General features: G+C 39.6%; 1 protein-coding gene across 1 annotated transcript in view; it reads right to left on the bottom strand.

The window, feature by feature from the left end:
• The window catches only part of LOC134614226 (proton channel OTOP1-like), a 127,987-nt gene extending 107,189 nt beyond the window's left edge, over positions 1-20,798 (bottom strand). Inside the window, exons 1-3 of the mRNA XM_063457779.1 lie at positions 20,723-20,798; positions 4,101-4,563; positions 1,525-1,661 (exon numbers count right to left, since the gene is read on the bottom strand). Of these exons, the coding sequence (XP_063313849.1) occupies positions 1,525-1,661; positions 4,101-4,527 (564 nt within the window). The 5' untranslated portion in view covers positions 4,528-4,563; positions 20,723-20,798. The remainder of the gene's footprint in view (positions 1-1,524; positions 1,662-4,100; positions 4,564-20,722) is intronic.
• Between the last annotated feature and the right edge of the window lie 1,389 nt (positions 20,799-22,187).

The following is a 22,187-nucleotide window of genomic DNA, read 5'->3' as shown; positions in this document are numbered from 1 at the left end:
TCTTGAAATAGGCATTGAAAGCCATGTTTCAATGTTTGCAGATGACACAAAACTTTGTAAAGTAATATAATGTGAGCAGGATATTGCTTTGCTGCAGAGGGATTTGGATAGATTGGGGGACTGGGCACTAAAATGGCAGATGAAACTTAACATAGACAAATGCAAAGTTATGCACTTCGGGGTCAAGAATGCACAAGCAACTTACAGCCTAAATGGTAGTGAATTAGGGATAACCACACACGATAAGGATTTGGGAATTTTTATAGACAACAAATTAGGCACCAATATGCAATGTCAATCTGCAGTTGCTAAGGCCAGTAAGGTTTTGTCATGTAAAAATAGGGGCATAAATTCTCTAGATGAAAATATAATTTTGCCTCTTTATAAATCGCTGGTAAGACCACACCTTGAATATGCTGTGTAATTTTGGGCACCTGTTCTAAAGAAGGATACCATGGCACTAGAAAAAGTGCAGAGACGAGCTACAAAATTGATAGAAGGAATGGAGCATTTTAGTTACGAAGAAAGGTTAAAAAATGTAAATCTCTTTAGTTTGGAAAAACAGCACCTCAGAGGGGATATGATAGACAAATATATTCAGGGCCAGTACAAACCATTATCTGGAAATCTATTCACGAGGTCACACATTTAGGCTGGAAGAAAGGAGATTTCATCTAAGGCAAAGAAAAGTTTTTTTTACAGTAAGAGTAATAAGGATATGGAATTCTCTGCCTGAAGAGGTGGTTTTATCAGAGTCCATACAGATGTTTAAACTGCAATTGGATAAATACTTGCAAAAACATAATATACAGGGATATCATTTCTAATTAGTGCGGTAACAGCTGCTTGATCCAAGGAGACATCTGACTGCTATTTTGGGATCAAAAAAGGAATCTTTTCCTAGTTTGTTGCAAAATTGGAAGCGCTTCAGACTAGGTTGTTTGCCTTCTTTTGGATCAACAGCAAAAACATATGTGAGGAAGGCTGAACTTGATGGACGCGAGTCTTTTTTCAGCTATGTAACTATGTAGAGCTAATCTATAATATTTTAATATATAGCATACCTTCCAACATGCGGCTTCTGCAAGTCAGGATGGGCGGAAAACCAAGTGTGCATCTCCAGTGACGTGAGCCATGTCACTAGAGACGTCCACCAAGGGTGTGGCCTAGAAAAAAGGGTGTCTTGTCCAAAAAATGGGTGAGCCCACAAACTGACAGGCAGCCTGGACCATGCAGGGAGAGCTGCTGATTGCTTTCCAACAAGATCCTAATGTCCGATGCATGGCGCAAGCACGTCTAATGATTCAATCACATTCTGCTGTGTGAGGGCATTTCTCTGGTGTCCCTAGATGTGGAACACCACATCTTTCTAGATTTGGACACCAGGGAAAGTGCGACTGTGCCGCTGAAAGAGGAACAGTTTTCAGGCAAGATAGAGTTTAAACTGTTTTATTATTTACAATGTCTGATGGCAATGAACACACTAGAAGTAACCAAATATAAAACACCTGCACAGTCACTTACCTGGACGATCGTATGAACAATATGTGCAGCTGGGTAAATCCCTTCAATTAATGGCATGCATTCCATATATCCAACAAAGTGGCCCAGCTTCAAGAAGTCCATGATTAAGGTGGTTATTGCAAATATGGCTATTCCACCTATTCAAAAGATGTATTAGTCAAAAGATTTGTATACAGTTTTCTAAGGACATTACAGAGACAGTAGCAGTATGATAAACAGGGTCATTCACTAAACTGAGAATTGTCAAGAATTCAGAGTGAATTCCAAATGTAAGTCCAAGATAGTTTAACTAGAAGGATTATATCAATCAGCTATGTTTCCAGTTTGTGTGCTTTAGTCTTTAATTTGGAATTCACTTTGAATTTTAAACAATTCCCACGTCAGTGAAAAACACTGTGTTTGTTATAAAACAAAAAAAAACAGAATTTGCATTTCCTCTTCTTTTTTAAGAATAGATAGAATTTTACAAGCAATTTAGAGTTGGTAGTAAACTTTGTATTTTTTATGTTGATTTATTTATTTTGAGTAGTGCATTTTTAATGTACAGTCTGGGCCTTTTCTGCGAGAAAGCTATGGATAGTTTTGCCTATGATTTTTCTGTATAAAAAATTTGGAATTGTTATCACTGAGGCAATATAAAACAGTATCGTAGATAAGCATATTTTTTATATTTTCCTTTTAATTTTTTAACATGGAGGGAGCCGATCAGGTCTTTCTTATGACTTGCTAATTACTCAAAGTCTTAATTTATGTACCCATATTTTTGTCAAACAATATTAGCACTTATAGAACATGTCTTGTCCATTGGTGATCTGAGATAATTTATGTTCAGATATATATTTAGAAAATGTATTTTTGATAGGTTTGAAAAGTGAAATTAAATGTAGAAGTCCGCTTACGAATATTGCTTTTTTTTTCAACCATAGAGGTAAAATCCAAACAATATTCTGTTCTCCTCCTCACATTCATTGTGCTTCCTAGCTGTGTCATGAACTATACTTAATTGAGACGCAATGTTCTGAAACGTTAATATACATTTTGTAAGAAAACAGAACATTCAATGAAGAAGAAAAAAAAATAACAGAAAATATAAGGGTGTATTAACGTTTGATCTGTTATTTTCCGAAAAAATTGGCCTTCTGTTTTAAGTGAACTGATGGGTAGCAGCGTTATGTCTCCATTTCTATTAGTGTCTTGGCCCAGATATGTAAGACACATCACCTATATAATCTCTTAATGGCCAACTATTAAACTCTGTGTTACCAAAAATGGTACCCAAATATATTCAAGAATGTAATTCCCCACATATTTGTTCCTGAGAGACCCATATGGGGTCATTCAAATAGTATCCAGTTACAATTGCACTTAAAATGCTTTATATAGAGCCAACCTATTCTGCAGCGCTGTACAATATGCAAACAAAACAAATATTAATTTCCAACAAAACATGGTTATCACGCTGGAGCAATAGGCGAAGAGTACCCCATGAAGAATAGATTGTTCTGACAACATGGATGGTAAGTGGTCCCTTAGAGGTTGATTGGTGAATTAAGAGATACAACTCTGACTGGCCAGGCTGCAGGACGAAATAAGTTTGCTATGTAAGCTATAGATTTTATAAGTCTCTTAAATCTGCCTTTGGATTTAGCACACAATATGTCCCTGGGTCTCTTGCAGTCAGTCCATTGCTGTCACATGGAGATGGAAACATATTAATTAACACATTAAAGAGTGTAAGTTTATCAGGGACATTGCTAAATGGCAAAAAGTACATGGATTTAACCCCAGGAACTACAACCCTTGTCAACCCCCACCACCCTTCCTCCGAAACTATCAACATTCCCAAAGTTAATATTCCAATACACACAAGGCGGATATCTACTTAAGATTAGGATGTTCCTACTTATCTTAATATATAAAGTTTCTCACTGGACCTCCAGTATAGGCTTACCCAGATCATAATTGTATTTACAACAGCCCTGAATAATTTACTGAATAATTACGACACATGGATATACACATAGGTGCACTACATGATTGATGATTACTTTGATCTTTTAAATCCATTCCTAAGCTTTAAGTGATCATTTGAAGTTGGACTGCGCCCCACTCATGTCTATTCTCTGTAGAGACACACGCAGATATGATGACAAGCTTAACGTCATTACAGCATTCAGAACACAATGAACACTTTTACTTGCATTCATTCTTACATGTTTTTTTAATAAAGAGAAGTGAAAAGAACAAAAAAAGCAAAACATTGTCAAACAACGCAGAGTAAGAATAAGCGAAAAAAGTAGAAAGCATTTATTTTGCAATATGTAAATTGTAATGGAAAAGGTGTAGGTTTTTTGTGATCTCACCGGAAAAAAGAAAAGTGCTTACTATTGGTGTAAATAACAAACATGATCGGGTACAGCAAAGAAAAAAAGTTACACAATATTGCGAAACTATAGTACAATAATACATAGTTTATTCTAATTGGTTGGTTTATAAAACCAGTCCAAAAGACCCAAAATATGTTTATATTGACAAGAAAATTTTCTGAACAGTTTATTTAAGAGTATTTTACTTACATCTTAACCATCTAGCTCCTGCGTTGGAGTCCTTCTCTTTTTGTTTCTGAGTGCAAGCGTGACTTACGTAGATATACCATAGCATCCATAAGATTTGGATCAACACCAGCACGACCAAGAATATCATCCAATCACATTTTCTCACTCCAGCGATATCAAAAGAGCAAAGAAACATAAGAAGAAATCCAATCACAAAAATATTAATGCCATACTGGCTACTTGAAATTTCAGAATTTTTATGCCGTTTTAAAACTAGTTCTGCTTCATCCATCGGAGTTTGGTTTGAAGGCAGATTAAAACTTTTTGCAGACACTGGGTTCAGAGAGTTGTCACTTATGCCATCAAGATCTTCGTAAGGATTATTGTCCATCATTGTACTGGCCATATCACTGATGGCAACATGGTCTTCTCGAAATTTTTCATCCATTATGGAAACAGTCACCACCACAGGCTGAGAGAAATCCTTTAAAATAAAGAAGTCAATACATAAATTGTTATACTAGCCTGAAATGCAAAATAAACACAAACATTAATATACATGCAAACATATTGCGTAATAGACAGCGCACATCAATAGAATCAGTAGTTTTTTAAATCTGTACCACTATATCTATCGAGCCCAAATACTTGCAAAATTCTTAAAGTTGAGAAACATCCCGTTGGATTTTATAGTTCTATTTAGCACTCTGACTAAGTAAAGCACCTGCTTGCTTTGATAAAGACATTTCTAAAATATATAGAGGAATAAATGTTAAAAAAAATGTTTAAGATGCTCACTCACCTATAAAGTAATGAAATCTTCAATTCCTAAGAGTTCTTTCTATCACGAAGGCTGGATCACTTGTGCTTTGCAATTAGTGTTTTGATCCTTTTTAATAGGTTTGCCAGGAAACGTAACAAAGTACCGGTATGTCTTAACAATGAGCAGGATAGAATTTCAATCAAATACATTCATCATTCCTAAATGTATGGAAACAGCAAGAATGTTTTGCTTGCCTTTGGTCATCTTTTCCTTGCATAACGAGGATAGTGTTAAACAAAAAAAACTAAATGTGATATTTTTGGACATATTGTAGGGTATATATTAATTTCTTAAGATGTGCTTTAAAAAAAAAATGCCTGTAAACATCATCAAACTACCTTACAGATTATTCTAATAAGAGTCCTGTTTGATTTTTCTTCTGATTAACTTTTGTAAAAATACACTGTAGTCATATTTTACTGTGTCACTTATCAAGGATTCTCCGGTCATGGAGCTCCGAACATTTTAAGTTTTTGAGAGAAAGAATAACCTGTGACTGGAGATACTAGACTTGTACACAGTGGCAAAATTTGGTTTGGCTGAATTAAATTGGCCAGAATTTTTTTTTTTCAGTCACTTCATGAGCCTCCATGTGTTTTTTTTTTTTTTATTTAGATGAATTTCATCTATGCAACCATTTTAGAAAAATAGCAATTCAGAGAAACCATAGGGCAAGAAAATGGGCCAATCAGTGAACTGCAAAACATAAATATTATATATATATAATGCAGCCCACCGATAGGTGAAATTTCTGCACCATTTGGTTCGGAGATCAGAAGTAGCCAATAGAGGGAAAAGAGAAGGAACACTAAATATAAATATATAGAGATTGTATTTACTGCTCCTTCCTTTTTTCCCTCTATTGGACACTTCTCGTGTGATCTGTGAATATAATCAACTTTATGCAACTGTTCCCGAGGCATCAATCCTATTTTTTCCCATTAAATAATTTATTTTATTTTTTTGGCTCTACAGGCGGCATCACAGAGGAAACCACACTTGTTTGTTAAAGTACCACTATAGTGCCAGTAAAACAAACTTGTTTTCCTGGCACTATAGGCCCTGGAGTTTCCACTGTCAGGAGGTGCCATCAAAGATGGAACCTGCAAGCTTTTCTGCTGCTACCCTGCACAGAGTCCTGCATCGGAATCCAATCCTCCAGCCAGGTCCCTGGTGGTCCCATAGTGATATCTGATGCTCTGTGGCCCCTGCTCACAGGGCCGTCTATAATATGATTAGGACCCTGGGCAATGCATTTTCTTGGGCCCCCTGGGCCCTGCCCCTCCCACCGCCTCACCCCCCAATTACGTCCAACACACTGGCAGACCTACTGGCACATACACACACAGACAGACAGACATTAAAACATTCACAGATACATACTGACACACACAGTCACTGACACACAAATATATACTGGCAGACATACTGACACACACACAGACATACACACTAACAGATATACTGACACACACACAAACACATACGCTGACAGATATACTTACACACACAGACACATACACTGACAGACGCATTGACACACACACACAGGCATACTGACATACACACTGACACACACACAGGCATACTGACATACACACAGACAGACGTACTGGCAGATACACACAGACAGACATTAAAACATTCACAGATACATACTGACACACACATACACTGACACACAAATATATCCTGGCAGACATACTGACACACACACAGACATACATACATACATACATACATACACACACAGACACACAGACATACTGACACACACACAGACATACATACATACATACACACAGACACACACACTGACACACACACACACAGACCTACTGACATACATTTAGCCACCCTCCAGGTTCTTACCTTTTCCATTTCCCTGGTCCAGTGGCGGGCTGAGGCAGATGGGAGTTCTACTCTGGAACTCCCCTCCCTGCCTTCCTCCTCCCGCGCGGCTGTTATCTCCGGTGGGAGGAAGTGACGTCACTTCCTCCCAGCCGGCTGCAGAACAGGAAGGGGCCCGGTCACGCTGTTTAAGCGCCACAGCGCCCGACCGGGCCCCTGCTGACAACTGCTCCCCGGGTGCATGGGCCACCCAGGGAGCCTCCTCAGTGTGCGGGAGCCACACCGCGCGGTCCATAGGGGCTATGCAAATCGTGGGCCCACAGAGCAGCTAATAGTTCCTAATTTCTCATCTGCTCTTTAAAATGCATTGCACTGCATCTTCCTGTAGAAAAGTAGAGCGCAGCCAAGAGAGACACATCATAAGTGTAGTATTTTCCTTTTATTGTTTTGAGTTTTCAAAAACTTTGCCCTAATGCTCATATGGATGTACTATAATATTGGGCGGTGAAGCTGTGCAGGGTCTATTTGACTCTCACCCCTGCTCTTAATCATTGTGCTCCTCCCCCCAGACATGCTAAAATGATCACATGGTACCCTCATCACCCCTTATCAGTGTGCTATGTGTGTGAGCACTGTCAGTGGTGTGTGTGTATGTGTGTTGATTGCTCTGACTAATGTGTGTAGCATTTGTGAGTGATATGTGTGGTTGATATCAGTGATGTGTGCATGTGTGTGTATAGGGATGTGTGCTGGTACATTTTCCTTTTGTCAAATAATAAGTTACTATGTACACAAGATCATGGTTTGTGACTGAAATGATGCCTTATTTTTAACTGCATCAAATGACTGCTTAACTTGAACATATGGTGTGCCTGAGAAATGTTTTTGTTACTTCTGTGAATGAAGATGAATCTAACAAGACTAGCAGCAGAGGGGTTACTAGTTTGAAAAAAAAACAAAAGATGCTTAAAGGAATGTAAAAAGGGTGGGTTTGTATTATTTGGACAAAATAGTGCCTATAAAGCTTAGCATGCTCGTGAATAAAACCATATTAACACAATTTATCACATCACATACAATCAGTATATATCAGATATCAATTGAAAATTCTAGGCATCTAAAATTAATTTAAAGTTAAATGTTAATTGGCAGTAGGATTACATGAATACCTGGAGACAAAATATTTATAATTCAATATAAAATCCTTTGAGATCTATGATATATTCAATACAGAATGCACCTGTCATGGTTGACTATATTTATTACCTGTTATGTGTTACATTTATATATGTGTGTATATACAATAGAGGAGAGGGAGAAAGTTGGTAGTGGTGTGTAATGGGTAGGCCTGTAATAGAGAGGTTATGTAATCATAGAATAGGATAATAGAGGGAGTGGTGGGTGGGTCACTCTAACAGGAACCGACATAGGTAAGTATGGGGTAGGGTTAATATAGGGAAGACTCCTCCCACAAATTTAGGCCTATGGCCTTTTACTTGTGGTCAGAACTTCAATTGTATTTACAATAGAGGAGAGGGAGAAAGTTGGTAGCGGTGTGCCAAAACCAATGTACAGGTAGGCCTGTAATAAAGAGGGAAAAAGAAGAAAAACACACTTTATTGCATACTTAAAATGCAAAACACTTAAATGCTTTCCTGAATTCTTTCTCAGGCTGCAGGATATAAGTGCTGTAGACCAAGGATTTACATCTGCCCAATCTTTTAAAGGGATACTATAGTCACCTGAACAACTTCAGGTTAATGAGGTTGTTCAGGTGAAAACTATAGCTCCCTGCAGCCTCTCTCATGTAAACACTGTATTTTTTGAGAAAATACAGTGTTTACATTGAAAGCAAAGAACACCTCCAGTTGCAGTCACTCAGAGTGAACCAGAGGGACTTCTGAGTTGATGGAGGTATAATATGTCTCCATCCACTTAGATCTGCTGTCAGCAGAGCACAGGGCAGCACTGTGCACATCATCCTGTGATTCAGTATCTCCTGCCTCTGCATGCAGACACTGAACTTTCCTCATAGTGATTCATTGATTCAATTCATCTCTATGAGGAGATGCTGATTGGCCAGGGCTGTGTTTGAATCATGCTGGCTCTGCCTCTGATCTGCCTCTTTGTCAGTCTCAGCCAAGCCTATGGGGAAGCACTGTGATTGGATCAGGCTACCACATGTCAGCAGACTGTTTGTTTTTCTGAGTCTAACAGCATGCAGATTTACAGCTTCAGGCTTCAATACAGTAAGATTTTTTACTATATTTATGGAGGCATGAGGGGGCCCATTGGGGCTAGATGGTGGTGTTAACACTATAGGGTCAGGAATACATGTTTGTGTTCCTGACCCTATAGTGATCCTTTAATGATATGGACTGAAAATGCAGAGGGATTGTGTACTAGTCTGAGCAGCAGTTTTCTAATGTAAAATATGAACTTGGAAGTGATAAGTGGATGTCCATGAAGCAGTAGTAAGGGAGAGTTAGCAAGGTGACTGAGGCAAGTGTATAGAAATGAATCGAGTATCTTCACGGGGCACTAGAGGTTGTCTGTTTGAAAGAGAGGGATTGTGGTAGGATGGTTCGTATGGTTGGTCTTAGATGAACGTAGTGACAGGATGTATTAGTCGTTATGTTTGACTAGGTTAGATAGTTTTAAACTTGTGCTGACATCGTATTGACAGACCACAGTGAACTCTCTGGGTCTGAGGAAGTCGTACAAGATGATGTAAACAGCTACTTTGATGACAGAGTTAGCCTGGACACTAATGGGTTTAGTGTCCAAAAGGCCTGATATGTCCATGAATATGGGTCCGTCTATAGGTAATCTATGGGTAGTAGGAGATCGATCTGTCTTGTTGATACCTTTAAGAATAGCTTTGATGGGATATGAGGACAGAAAAGGTGGGTGATTGGGAAAGGTGGTGAGGACGTGGTGTTGGATCCCAGTGAGGTATAACTTGATGGTGTTAATTTAAGGCGTAGGTGACAAAGAAAGGCAAAAGCCACCATGGTCTCGATAGAGTAATTATCTGGTACATGGAAATCCCCACCAAATTTGTGGAATATTATCAAAACCCTATCATATGCCATCTTTGTGTTAGCAGCCAGTGTGTTACGTGAGAGTGAGAGTGCGTGGTCCAGTAATCCCGTTAGTCCATGATTAGCTTGGTCTAACAGATGTACTGGGCCTGGAAGGAGTGCCCTGGACAGATAGGTCATCTCCTTGGATTGATTAATTCGACATCCTATAAAAAAAATGAGTCAATAAAACTGCTTTGAAGGCCAAAGGTGACTCGCGAGCTAGTGACGGTGGCGAAGAACTTATCTACCCCGTGACAGGTGAATCCCTGCTAGTTGCCAAGTGGCGATGAGAAGCTCTACCTATGATTTGGCAACTAATAGTTGTGGCGGGTGTTGGCCTCTCAGTGACCGTAAAGAGCTAAAAGCGTATGGCCATGACATGTGACACCCTAAAAACCCCTGAAGAAGGGAATATGGTGTATATTTATCTAAACGTGGGGGCCATGTAGCAATATATCCGCGAGAGGTGGGGAGTAGGCCTTGCGGGAACATAAGTAAGTAATACACTTAGGCCAGCTCCTAACCACTAAGGTAGAGGGGAGGGAAAGGAAAAGGAACCACTAAAAGAGAAGGGAGAGGAACACTAAGGGGAGGGGAGCAACATTAATGGGAATGGGGGGCACTAAGAGACAGGTAATGGGGGGGAAAGAGGAACACTAAGGGACAGGGGAGGGAGAGGAACACTAAGGGACAAGGAAGAGATGGGAGAGCAACACTAAGGGACATGGAGGGGGTTGGGGTGACACCATGAGTTACCACACCGGGTGACACCAACCCTAGTGACGCTACTAATGTTGTGCATGATGTATTCACAATGAGGACAACTCTGACATTGGATGGGAAAAACTGTGAATTTCGCCCACCTTATTCACAGCTCTGACAGACTGTATTTACAAATTGATGATAAGCCACATTTAGAGCTAGTAGTAGAATCAGAGTGCTCTATGCTACATCAAATTTGCAATTTTGCCAAGTTATGATGGGGCTTAGAGTAACCCTTTTAAAGGCACATGCATCTGTTTGAAACAACTGTCACATTCAAAAGCTTTAGCACTACGGGAAAAAAACAAAAACACTGTTTACCCACTCCACTAACATGACAATTAAAAAAGGTTAAAGAAGGCAAGGCTCTATACTGTACATCACTATGTTCGAAAGCCGTTTTCACAAATGTACACTTAATAAGATATGTACATTGAATATGGATTTTGGTTTTTTTTCAAGCAAGAAAACCTGAAAAAAGCAGTCCATATTTATTGTTTATTGAGATGCCGTTTTCATAGAGATATTTCAAATCTATTATACATAAAATACATATTGTTGAACCTTATATAATAGAAGGTACACCTTTCTCGCCATTTAATATCCTTATGTATTCAGTAATGGTAAAAGGATATCCCTTGCCTGCCCATAGAAATTCTGTTCCATAGGAATAGGACATTTTCTTATTGGTAAACTTAATTATTTACCATATCCAATTTCCTTTATTTAATAACAGTGGTGAAGCATATTTTTAGAATCAATGGCATTTTGAAGACAAGGACAAGGTCATCAGGTTTCCTAGCATGAAACTAATGCCTTAACACTCGAAAAAATCTAGGTCAAAGAGCAAAAAACATATAAAAACTGAAATGGCAGTAAATTTAATCTTTATATTGTTCAAGCCAAACCGCTACCTAATATTTAATTTTCTTTTATTGCTTTACATTCCATACATGGTCACTGGAGGGTCCTAAAACTATCATGCATCCTTTGGCATGTAGACAATGTAAAGGACTAGGAGGTCTCTAAGTCAGTTATAGTTCACTTTCTTTATCAGTTACTAAACAAAAGTGATTAGCTGGATCAAACCATTCCCTTCTTCTGCCCCGCAATAATGAAAGCAGTAAGAACAAATTGTCTACAGTTAAAGACATCCGAGTGTCCAATAATTAAACCAATTGTACTGCCTTTAAAGACGAATTGCTAAATTGAAGCTCAAATATCCAAGCAGAGATTTTAGTTAAAGGGACACTGTAGGCACCCAGTACACTTCAGCTCATTAAAGTGGTCTGGGTGCAATGTCCCATGTCCCTTTAACCCTGCAATAGTAATTATTGCAGTTATTGAGAAACTGAAACAATTACTACCCAGGGTTAACTCCACCACTAGAGGGCTGCTTGGTTTGAAACGGACACTGGAATGCGCATGTGCATTAGTTCTACCCTGACGCTTGATGTCGGGGCTGGAGGAGCATTGGCAGGGGACATTGGTGCTGGATTCAGGTAAGTGACTGAATGAGGTTTTAACCCCGTCAGCCACGCGGGAGTGGGGTACTATTGTATTCTATAGTGCCAGAAAAATGGTTTTGTCTTCCTGGCACTTTAGAATCCCTTTAAATAAGAGATTTTTTTTTTTAAATCAGCCACGTCTCTTGTATTCGTCAAATTTAGTTTTCAGTTCACTACATTTCAATAATTAATTAATTTACCTGTTAATGATGTTAAAGCATACACAATTTCCAGAGCCATTAGGTCATAAAAACCCACGGTTTATCCCAGGGACATCAGGTTTTAGTACCTAGGACAGGGATAGGCAACCTTCGGCTCTCCAGATGTTGTGGACTACATCCCCCATAATGCTCTTACACACATTATGCTGGCAAAGCATCATGGGAGGTGTAGTCCAAAACATCTGGAGAGCCGAAGGTTCCCCACCACTGACCTAGGATGTTAAAGAACTACAGCACCAATAATTATCTGTAAAATACAACCCTACTACGAATTATGGCAATTAAAGACCAACAAAATATGAGGTGCTCTTTTTACACCCCTGCATTTGTCAAACTAAATTAATAGTGAAAATATTTTGTTCTAAGATTCTGCTGGAGGTTCTAAATTATGTCTGTGTATTTACTATCATCATGACTGGCGAAGTGACTTGATGAGCATCACATAGCTAGAGGAACAACTGCTGATTGGAGATTTTCTAATAAGGCAGGAAAAAGACTTGTGTACATGTTTATAGCTATTTAATATATATAGAGAAACGTCTACATTATCTACATAATATATAGAAGAACTCCATAATATAGCAAGACTTCTACATTATCTATAAAATATATATCAAAACTCCATAATATAGCAACACTTCTATATTATCTACAAAATATATATCAAAGCCCCATAATATAGCAAAACCTCTACATTATATAATACATAGCAAAACTATATAATATAGCAACACTTCTACATTATGGTAGAGTCTATGTGACCGCAGCATTAACTAGAGCCATCCAGTAAATTAAGCTTTTCAGCGTGACTGTTCTATTCTCTCTTACTGTGATAAAGTATAAATAAAATGTTAAATTAACACATACTAGAGTGATACCCCACCATTAACAAGACAGAGACGGCTATCTCTCTAACCCTAAAAGCGCCCCTAGCCTTTTACAGGTTTTGTTTTCTAATAAAAATGTAAATAAACTTAATGTTGGTATATTAGATCCCAGTAAAACTGCAGTGGAGTATATTACATACTACTATTTTCGGTGGTATCCTGAGTGTGGGTGCAGAGATATGACTTAAAGGATCACTCCATGTACCATAACCACTACACCCCCCCAACCACCCTCCCCCATCACCCAAGGGCACCGCTCCCTGACGTGAGAGCCAAAAGCTCCTGTTAGCATCAACTGCTCTCAGCCAATAAGATTAGCTCAGACAGGGAACTTTCAGCACTACTGAAGGCTGTAGTGGAGACAAGGATGTAGCACCCGACAGACTCCACGTAAAAACTTAAACCTGGGGATACATTTGGTGGGGACATCAGTGCACTCCTGGCTCCGTAACCACCGCAGATAACTTTAGTTGTTATGGTGCATGGAGTCTTCATTTAGTGGGTTCTGACAAATAGACCTGATGATATTTACCATGTGTAATATTTAACATTCTGCATCTGAATTGTCTTAGTTTTTGGGGTTTTTTTTTTGTCAATACGGTAAAACTATATGGATCTAGGCATTGCACAGTGTTTGTTATATTTTATTTTACCATGACACAGGGCACTGCTATAGTGTTAACAGAGCAGTTTTACACTGGAGGTAAAGTTATCTACTTCGTAGAAAGATTCTATGTGCGTTACCAACAACTGACTGTCGTCTATTAGTCCGAAACACTATATCAAGGTGACTTTGTGTAGTCAGAGCTGTAACCTTCACTGAATATGTTTCTTTTTATTTTTCATTCTGATGATTTAGGAGATTTGCGGTGTTCTCGTTTGCACAGCGCCTGGATGGTTTCATTTTCTCTACACATATTCCTGGAATACATGGCTGCTTGGTAACAAATCCTTTTTAAATCCTGTTTTAAGGAACTAGATTATATGCAACAAATGCTAATGCCAGTAATTGACTCTAGGGATGTAATATATTCATATGTGCTACAAATCCATCTCAATAAACTCACACTGTATAATTCTTTGTGCCATTGTCTTGATATGTCTTTATAATACCAATTCTTATGACTTGTGAAAAGACCTGAACTGGCTCACTGTGTAACCTTCATTATTCTTGCATTCATTAGAATCTTACATGCCGGGTCATTATCAATCAAGGCTTTAGAGCCACAGCTTAGAGTACCTGTAACTTAATCTGCTGTTTAAATGCAGAGGCTATTGCAGTGTACTGTCTAATGACACACTACTGCAGGAGACAAGAGGTAGGAAGAAATTATCAGGGCTCTTTAACCTCCCAGCACTCTACGGGTTAATGTACAATACTTTTGTTTTTTGGTTGATGCCCCACATTCTTAATGATCTCTAGAGCTGGACTGTTGTATTTCCCGAAAGGACTGCATGGCCACTTAGATGGCCACTGGAGGTTCTTCCTGGGGCAGTACTGCACAGTAGGCAGCACTAGACGCTGAATTTTCCCTAATGGAGATGCATTGATTCAATGTATCTCTATGAGGAGGTGCTGTTTGGTCAAAAGGTGTTTGGCCCCGCCCCATCACACGGCCTTGCCGATTTCCCTGTGGGAAAGCTTTGGAATGGCTAAAAATCGGCTATTCTGATGATGTCATCAAGGACGTGGATTGGGGCCAGGCCAGCGCCAACAGACCCGCGCAGAGCTGAACATACTGTGAGTTTTTTAACCCCTTCTAAGGAGACTAAGGCTCAGGATTACATGACCCTACAGTGTTCATTTATAAGTATATTTTTACAGTGTTATTTTACACCACCTTTTTCACAGCAAGTTTATTTTTAATTTCTAAAAGGGTTGGAAAGTGAGTAGGTTTGTGAATCAAAAGGGCCATTTATTTGTACGTGTCACCAGACTAGTAGGAAGACTGATCTTATTATATTTTTCAAATATGTTTTTTTTAGTGCTTAGACATTCTGACTTCATTGTTGCTTGGATTTTAAGTCCTAGGGACTGAATGCAGAAGCTTAATTTCCCCCCCACCCCCCGGGATTTTTCGTGCTTAGATATTCTGACTTTATTGTTGCTTGGATTTTAAGTCCTAGGGACTGAATGCAGAAGCTTAATTTCCATAGAAGCAATATTAATCCCCCCACCCCCTGGGATTTTTCACCTTGTGCTGATATTTTTCTTTTGAGATTAAGAATACACTGCAATACCGGCGCCGGCCAGTAGGTGCCGCTGTGTATGGAAAAGGTAATAGACACACAAGAGGGTGTAAGACATAGTAAAGGAGGGAAGGAGGGATAAAATACACTAAGGCGGGTAAGAAATTCAAAAAGGAGGTAACAAGACACACAGGTGAAGACTCAGTTTTATTTTCAGGGTTGGGGGGCGGCAAAATGCATCTTTGCCTGTGTAGCCAGAATTCTTTGCACCGGCCCTGCATACAGATCAGGTAAGTGGGGGGCAGCCTACAGATCAGGTAAGTGAGGGACGCGGGGGGCAGCCCACAGATCAGGTAAGTGAGGGATGGGGGCAGCATACAGACCAGGTAAGTGAGGGATGAAGGGGGCAGCCTACAGATTAGGTAAGTGAGGGATGGGGGAGGCAGCCTACAGATCAGGTAAGTGAGGGATGGGGGGCAGCATACAGATCATATAAGTGAGGGATAGGGAGGGCAGCCTACAGATTAGGAAAGTGAGGCATGGGGGGAGCAGCCTACAGAACAGGTAAGTGAGGGGTGGGAGGGGAACATACAGATTAGGTAAGTGAGGGATGGTGGGCAGCGTACAGATAAGGTAAGTGAGGAATAGGGGGAGACAACCTACATATTATGTAAGTGAGGCATGGGGGGGCAGCCTAAAGATCAGGTGAGTGAGGGATAAGGACAGCATACAGGAAGGGTCAGCAAGGAGTAGGAAGGTAAAGTAGGAGAAGGAGCAGAAAGGAGAAGAAACAGAAATAAGCAGGAAGGGACAAAAGGAGCAAAAAGGGTTAGTAATGAGCTGGAAGGGACATAAGGAACAGAAATGTAAAGTAGGAGAAGGAGCAGGAAGGGACAGCAAGGAGCAGGAAGGGGCAGGGAGGGTCTGAAAAAGCAGAAAGGGGCAGAAAAGAGCAGGAAGGGACAGCAAGGAGTAGGAAGGGGAAGTAAGTAGCAGAAAGGGCAGCAAGGAGCAGGAAGGGTCTGCAAGGAGAAGGAAGGGTCTTCAAGGAGCAGAAAGAGTCAGCAAGGGGCAGGAAGTGACAGAAGGAGCACAAAGGTAAAGGAGGAGAAAGAATCAGAAGGAGCACAAAGGTAAAGTATGAGAAGGAGCACAAAAGTGCCATCAATGAGCTGGAAGGGACAGAAGGAGCACAAAGGCAAAGGAACAGAAAGAATCAGAAGGAGTACAAAGGTAAAGAAGGAGAAGGAGCAGAAAGAGTCCACAAGGAACTGGAAAGGGTAGAAAGAGCACAAAGGTAAAGTAGGAGAAGGAGCAGAAAGGGACAGAAATGAGCAGGAAAGAGTAGGGAGGGTCTGCGAGAAGCAGGAAGGGGCAGCAAGAAGCAGAAAGGGGCAGCAAGGAGAAGGAAGGGTCTGCTAGGAGCGCAAAGGTAAAGTAGGAAAAGGAGCAGAAAGGAATAGAAATGAGCAGGAAGGGTCAGCAAGGAGCAGGAAGTGTCTGCAAGGAGCAGAAAGGGACATAAGGAGCAGGAAGGTAAAGGAGCAAAAAGAATCAGAAGGAGCAGAAAGGAACAGCAAGGAGCAGAAAGGTAAAAGAGCAGGAAGGAGAAAGAACAGAAATGAGCAGGAAGGGACAGAAAGGAGCACAAAGGGACAGCAAGGAGTTGGAAGAGACAGCAAGGCGCTGGAAGAGGCAAAAGGAGCACAAAGGAGAAAGAGCAGAAAGAGTCTGCAAGGAGCACAAAGGGATCAGAAAGAGAAAGGAGCAGAAGGGCACAAAAGACGCAGAAAGTAGCAGAAAGGTAAAGGAGCAGAAGGAGCCAAGGAGGAGAGAAGACAGTGTCAGAAGAATAAGAAGACTGTGTCAAATGAAGAAGAAGAAGAAAAGGAGATTGGAGCAAGAAGGACAAGTGAAGTGATCCCTCCACTTCATTCTGGACACCACAACATAAAGCTTTGGTACCTGGGCCTGGCAGGGAAACTTTGGACCTTCTCATCTCCCCAGGTAAAAAAAAAAAAATCTCAGTGTTAATGTTTCTTTTATTTACTAAGTGAATATGTATTAGGAACTGCACTCAATCCCATCAATCCGAGCCAGGATGCTTAACTGTACCAGAGCCAAACACCAGGCTCCCATCGAAGTAGTATATAAAAGAAAAGAGGTCCAGGCACTCCTTGGTTCAGAACAGGCAACTTTATTGGAACCCACAGCACAGCAACGTTTCGACCTTAACGGTCTTTGTCAAGTTTGCTGTGCTGTGGGTTCCAATAAAGTTGCCTCTTCTGAACCAAGGAGTGCCTGGACCTCTTTTCTTTTATATTTTATTTACTGAATGTCAGGAAGCACAGAGTGCCTTTGGGTAGGGGTGTTGCTGATTGGCTAGAGCGGTCACTCTAAGTCAATCTGTAGCTCCCCATTCATAAAAAAGTAAAAAAACATTTTTATGAACCAGGAACTAGCAATTGGCTTAGAGCGTCAGCTGACTCTTGCCAATCAGTGGCACCCATGTCTAACATCAATCTGCACTTCCTGACACTCCGTTTAAGAAGCTTATACCACTGAGCGACCTGGAGATCTGGAGCTGAAGAAAGCCTTTGGGGTTAAACCATTTGAGAGCGGTTTAACCCCTTAAAGAAAAAGAGAGCACCCAGGGGCTTCCTGGCATCATAGCATTTTCCTTTAAATTAAGTTGTTATGGTGACCAGAATGTTCTTTAATTTGATTAAAGGAACACTATAGTGTCAGGAATACAAACATTTATTCCTGACACCATAGTTTTGAAAACGCTATTCACCCTGGCTTTATGTGAAAATGACTATGCCTCTCCCCTTTATGACACTGTCAAAAAGGGGCCAAGCATGGATGTCATTATAATTATGCCCCCACCATCCCCCGCCCATACTAAAGAGGCACGCTTATGGTGGATCATTCTGCAAAAAAACTATTTATTTTATTCAAAAACTATAAAGATTTGAACATACAAAAAATGCCGCATATTCATGAGTTCAAACCCAATTAAATCTATTAAAGTTGTGTTAGAGCCCAGGGTGTCCCTTTAAGTAGACAAGAACAAGTGAAGTATTTTGCTTGTACCTTACATTAGTAATAAAAAGCATAAAGTATGCTTTTCCTTTTGGTGGTACCATGGATGAATGAAAAGTGTTCCTAATTTGATACTCTGTTAGTTGTCTCTGTGCATCAATTTTGTTAAGGTAAATTGAACAATCGGGCAGGTAAATTGCTTCAATGATGTTTGGAAACTGGAATACACATGCAGGTGATCACTCTGGCCATATATAATGACTTGACTTGCACACTTGCCTTGCTTTGCCACAGGTGACCAGGTTTTTGTGAAATACGGACAGCTGGCTTTAGTAACACAAACAATCTTTCACTTATGCTTCCCCTTTAAATTTTGTTGTCTGAAATATCTAAGTGCCCTTTAACAATTTCCGATTAACACACAGACTTAGTAGATATTAGAAATCCATGTTTGCTTTTCCAAAGTTCTGTTGTCTCATTGTCAACCAAACTGACAAGAGATATTGATTAGCAACTATCACATCCGTAAGAATACACTTTATAAATATGAGGTATAACGTTCCAGAAATTTACTGGTGAATCCTAAATCAATGGTAAGAATAAACAAAATATAATTCATAAAATTACACTGTTTTATATATCAGTATTACTGACCAAGAGCCCAAAAAGGTTAAAGGAATTGGAACTTAACTTGCTTCTTAAAGTGTACATGTAAATAAAAAAAATTACATCTGCATCACTGGACTTATATGGCTGCAATCTCTACATATTCATACATATGTTTTGCTTGTTATTGTCTGTTCTCTACACAGTGTGTTGTAATAAATTAAGAATCAACTTAGAGATTTGCTCATTAAGCCTATATTTTCTGAGCTAATTTTCTGCCCACTGTAACATGTGACTTACTAAATAAACCACAATAAAATTTGGCTTCTAAATGCTCTTCAGCATGCCAAAGTTACCCCGAAGAGCACTAAAGTTGTGAGATAATATGACTTTAGTGTGTCTTCAGCAAGATGGTCCATAAAATAGAATGATCCCTCCCTATTAAATTTCTCCGTGCTTCATAGCGAAATGCTGCACATACAGGCTCCAGGCACCATGATCACCTCAAATCACGGACATTGTCATGCTGTTTAGAGTAAACTTTTAGGTTCTGAGAAATGTTCCTTTCAAATAGATTTACGGTCTTAAAAAGTTGAGATAAACTATACCCCCCAAAAAAAGAGTGATATTGGTTTTTAAAAACGGCTACCGTTCAGTACTAGGGTCCCAGATTTGTATTAATTAATTATGGCGTCAACACCATTGTTTATGCAATAAATGCAACATTTAACCATATGCATTAGAGATGCAATCATTGGTTTTATGCCATCTTATGCAATTAACCCTATCACTACCAGGTATATTTATATTATAGACAAAAATCACCCATAGGTCACTGAGGTTTAGGATCTATGAAAGGGGGGATTAATATATTGGATATGTCCATAACAAAACAAGATAAAAATGGTCTTTATCGATACCTCGGCTCACCGCGATGGTTTGCCTACATACCAAGGAAAATAGTCCACACCAAAGCTGGAGAATCATAAACATACTACTACATACTAATTAAGATAAGTACTACCCAAAGCAACAAAAATAAAATACACAAAAGACCAGCCCGACGAGCATTTTGGTGTGTAGCACTTCGTCAGGGAAATCAGACACCATCTATAGCTGTTTCTTGTTACTCCTGTAATGGTATCTTGGATTTGATGTATGTATGCCATTCATTACACATATGCAGATTTCCTTGGAGAGCTCATCATATACAGTCCACCTTGCTAGGAGTGAAACATACCATTTGAATCTGTATGCATAATCACATGCACATATCTGATCTCTCCGGGTGTAATAAAGACCATTTTATCTTGTTTTGTTACCGATACATCCAATATATTAACCTCTCCCCCCACCCCTCCTTCACAGATCCTAAACCTCAGTGACCCACAGACGTCTGTGATTTAACAAGGTGTTTTTTGTCTATTGAAACTTTACTGTGGACTGAAGCCTCTGAGTGAGGTTTTACTTAACCCACAGGTTATTTTTCACAATATATACTTACTGTTTTTAGATTATGAATATTATCACAGTATTTATTTGGAACATTGGGTGGATAATCCAACATTAATGTATAATCAAACAGCAGACAGTGCTCATATCTGGTAAAAAAAAAAAAAAAAAAAATTGGAAATATTGCAATGTATCAAATAGCCCTACCTTACCTGTGTGTCAGTGTCAGAATGGGGCTCGGCTCTGTCATAGTGAGTTCCTGGGCATTGTGATGAAGATCCATGCAGCATGCAGGTGTGTCTGAGTGGATGTTTACAGGTACTGACAGGATACATTACACTACCCTCTCTGCTAGTTAAATATGCACTTCAACAGAGCCATCTATCTCTGAGAACCTGAGCTATGCAGGAGACATGTACAGGTAGAAAAATGTTTCATGAGAACAGTCATGATTAGTCACTGACCTCTGAAATGAAGTACATTAAAATCGAAACGTAGGGAAAAAAAATATCAGATCTTGGTGGCAGCCTGGCTATTTTTGCTGGATTTTTTTCTTTTGTATATTAATTTGCAGTTTAGTGAATAACCCCAAGTATTTCCATGATGAATTGCATCGTTTCCACCTATGGTTTCAAAAGAAAGCCCTATCTGTCCTTATCTAGAAATGTCAGGAGAACGCTAACCTTTAAGGAGTTAAAGGGACACTCTGGGTACCATAACAACTTCCTCACAATAAGTGTGGGAAGGACCTGGGCACCATGTTACATTAAGGGGTTAAACCATTAATGGACGGTTTAACCCCAAACTCTGGAAAACAGCACCCGATCACTCTGCCCCTCTACTTCCTATAAAGGTCAGAGGTTTCATGGTGTCACCTAACGCTCTTAGCCTATTACTAACTCCCCATTCAGAAACTGCAGCAAAAATATTTACTGCATGTATCCATGCTTTCTATTTGTTGATTGGAGTGAACAAGTCTTGTTTGCTGTGGTGTAATTTTTTGGAGTTCACTAGGTGGTGTTTCTGAAATGGTTATGGTTTTTACTATTTGTTTATTTTACTATTTGATTATTTTACTATTTGATTTTACTATTTGGAGAGCCTAGAAAAAGTGTGTACAGGCAGTCCTCACTTACCGACCAGGTTCCTTTCTTACAACTCGGTCGTAAAGCGATTTTGTCGGTAAGTGAGGATGCGCTAGCCAGCATGAGCTAGGTAGCAGAATTCCCCGAACATAGACCAGTTCACTAGGGCAGGGAATCCCGCAAATCTATGTTCGGGGGAAAGTTCCTTGAACATAGATTTGCTTACAAGTGCAAAGAATCCAGCTAATCTATATTCAGGGAAACTTCCCTGAACATAGCTTAGCTCATTAGCACAAGGAATCTCTGAAATCTATGTTCACAAAAAATTCCCCGAACATAATCCCTCGAAACCCCACACTAGAGAGCTGGTCGGAAGTGCGAGCCGTCGTAAAACAGGTTGGTCGTAAAGTGAGGACCACCTGTACAATCATTGATCAAGCTTGAAAAAAATGTGTAGTTCATTTTGAGAACAAAAAACATAATTGCAGTGGATTGCTAGTTCCTTACCAAGACTTTATTGGAGGAAAAATACTTTGCTAGTATATTGAGCATTGAGATTTTATTCTGTTAATTTTCTCTCTTTTTATTTTGC

Source organism: Pelobates fuscus, chromosome 6 (assembly GCF_036172605.1).
Source record: "Pelobates fuscus isolate aPelFus1 chromosome 6, aPelFus1.pri, whole genome shotgun sequence".
Taxonomy (NCBI): Eukaryota; Metazoa; Chordata; class Amphibia; order Anura; family Pelobatidae; genus Pelobates; species Pelobates fuscus.
Note: the sequence above shows the minus strand (reverse complement) of the source record. Positions and strands in the feature narration are given on the sequence as shown.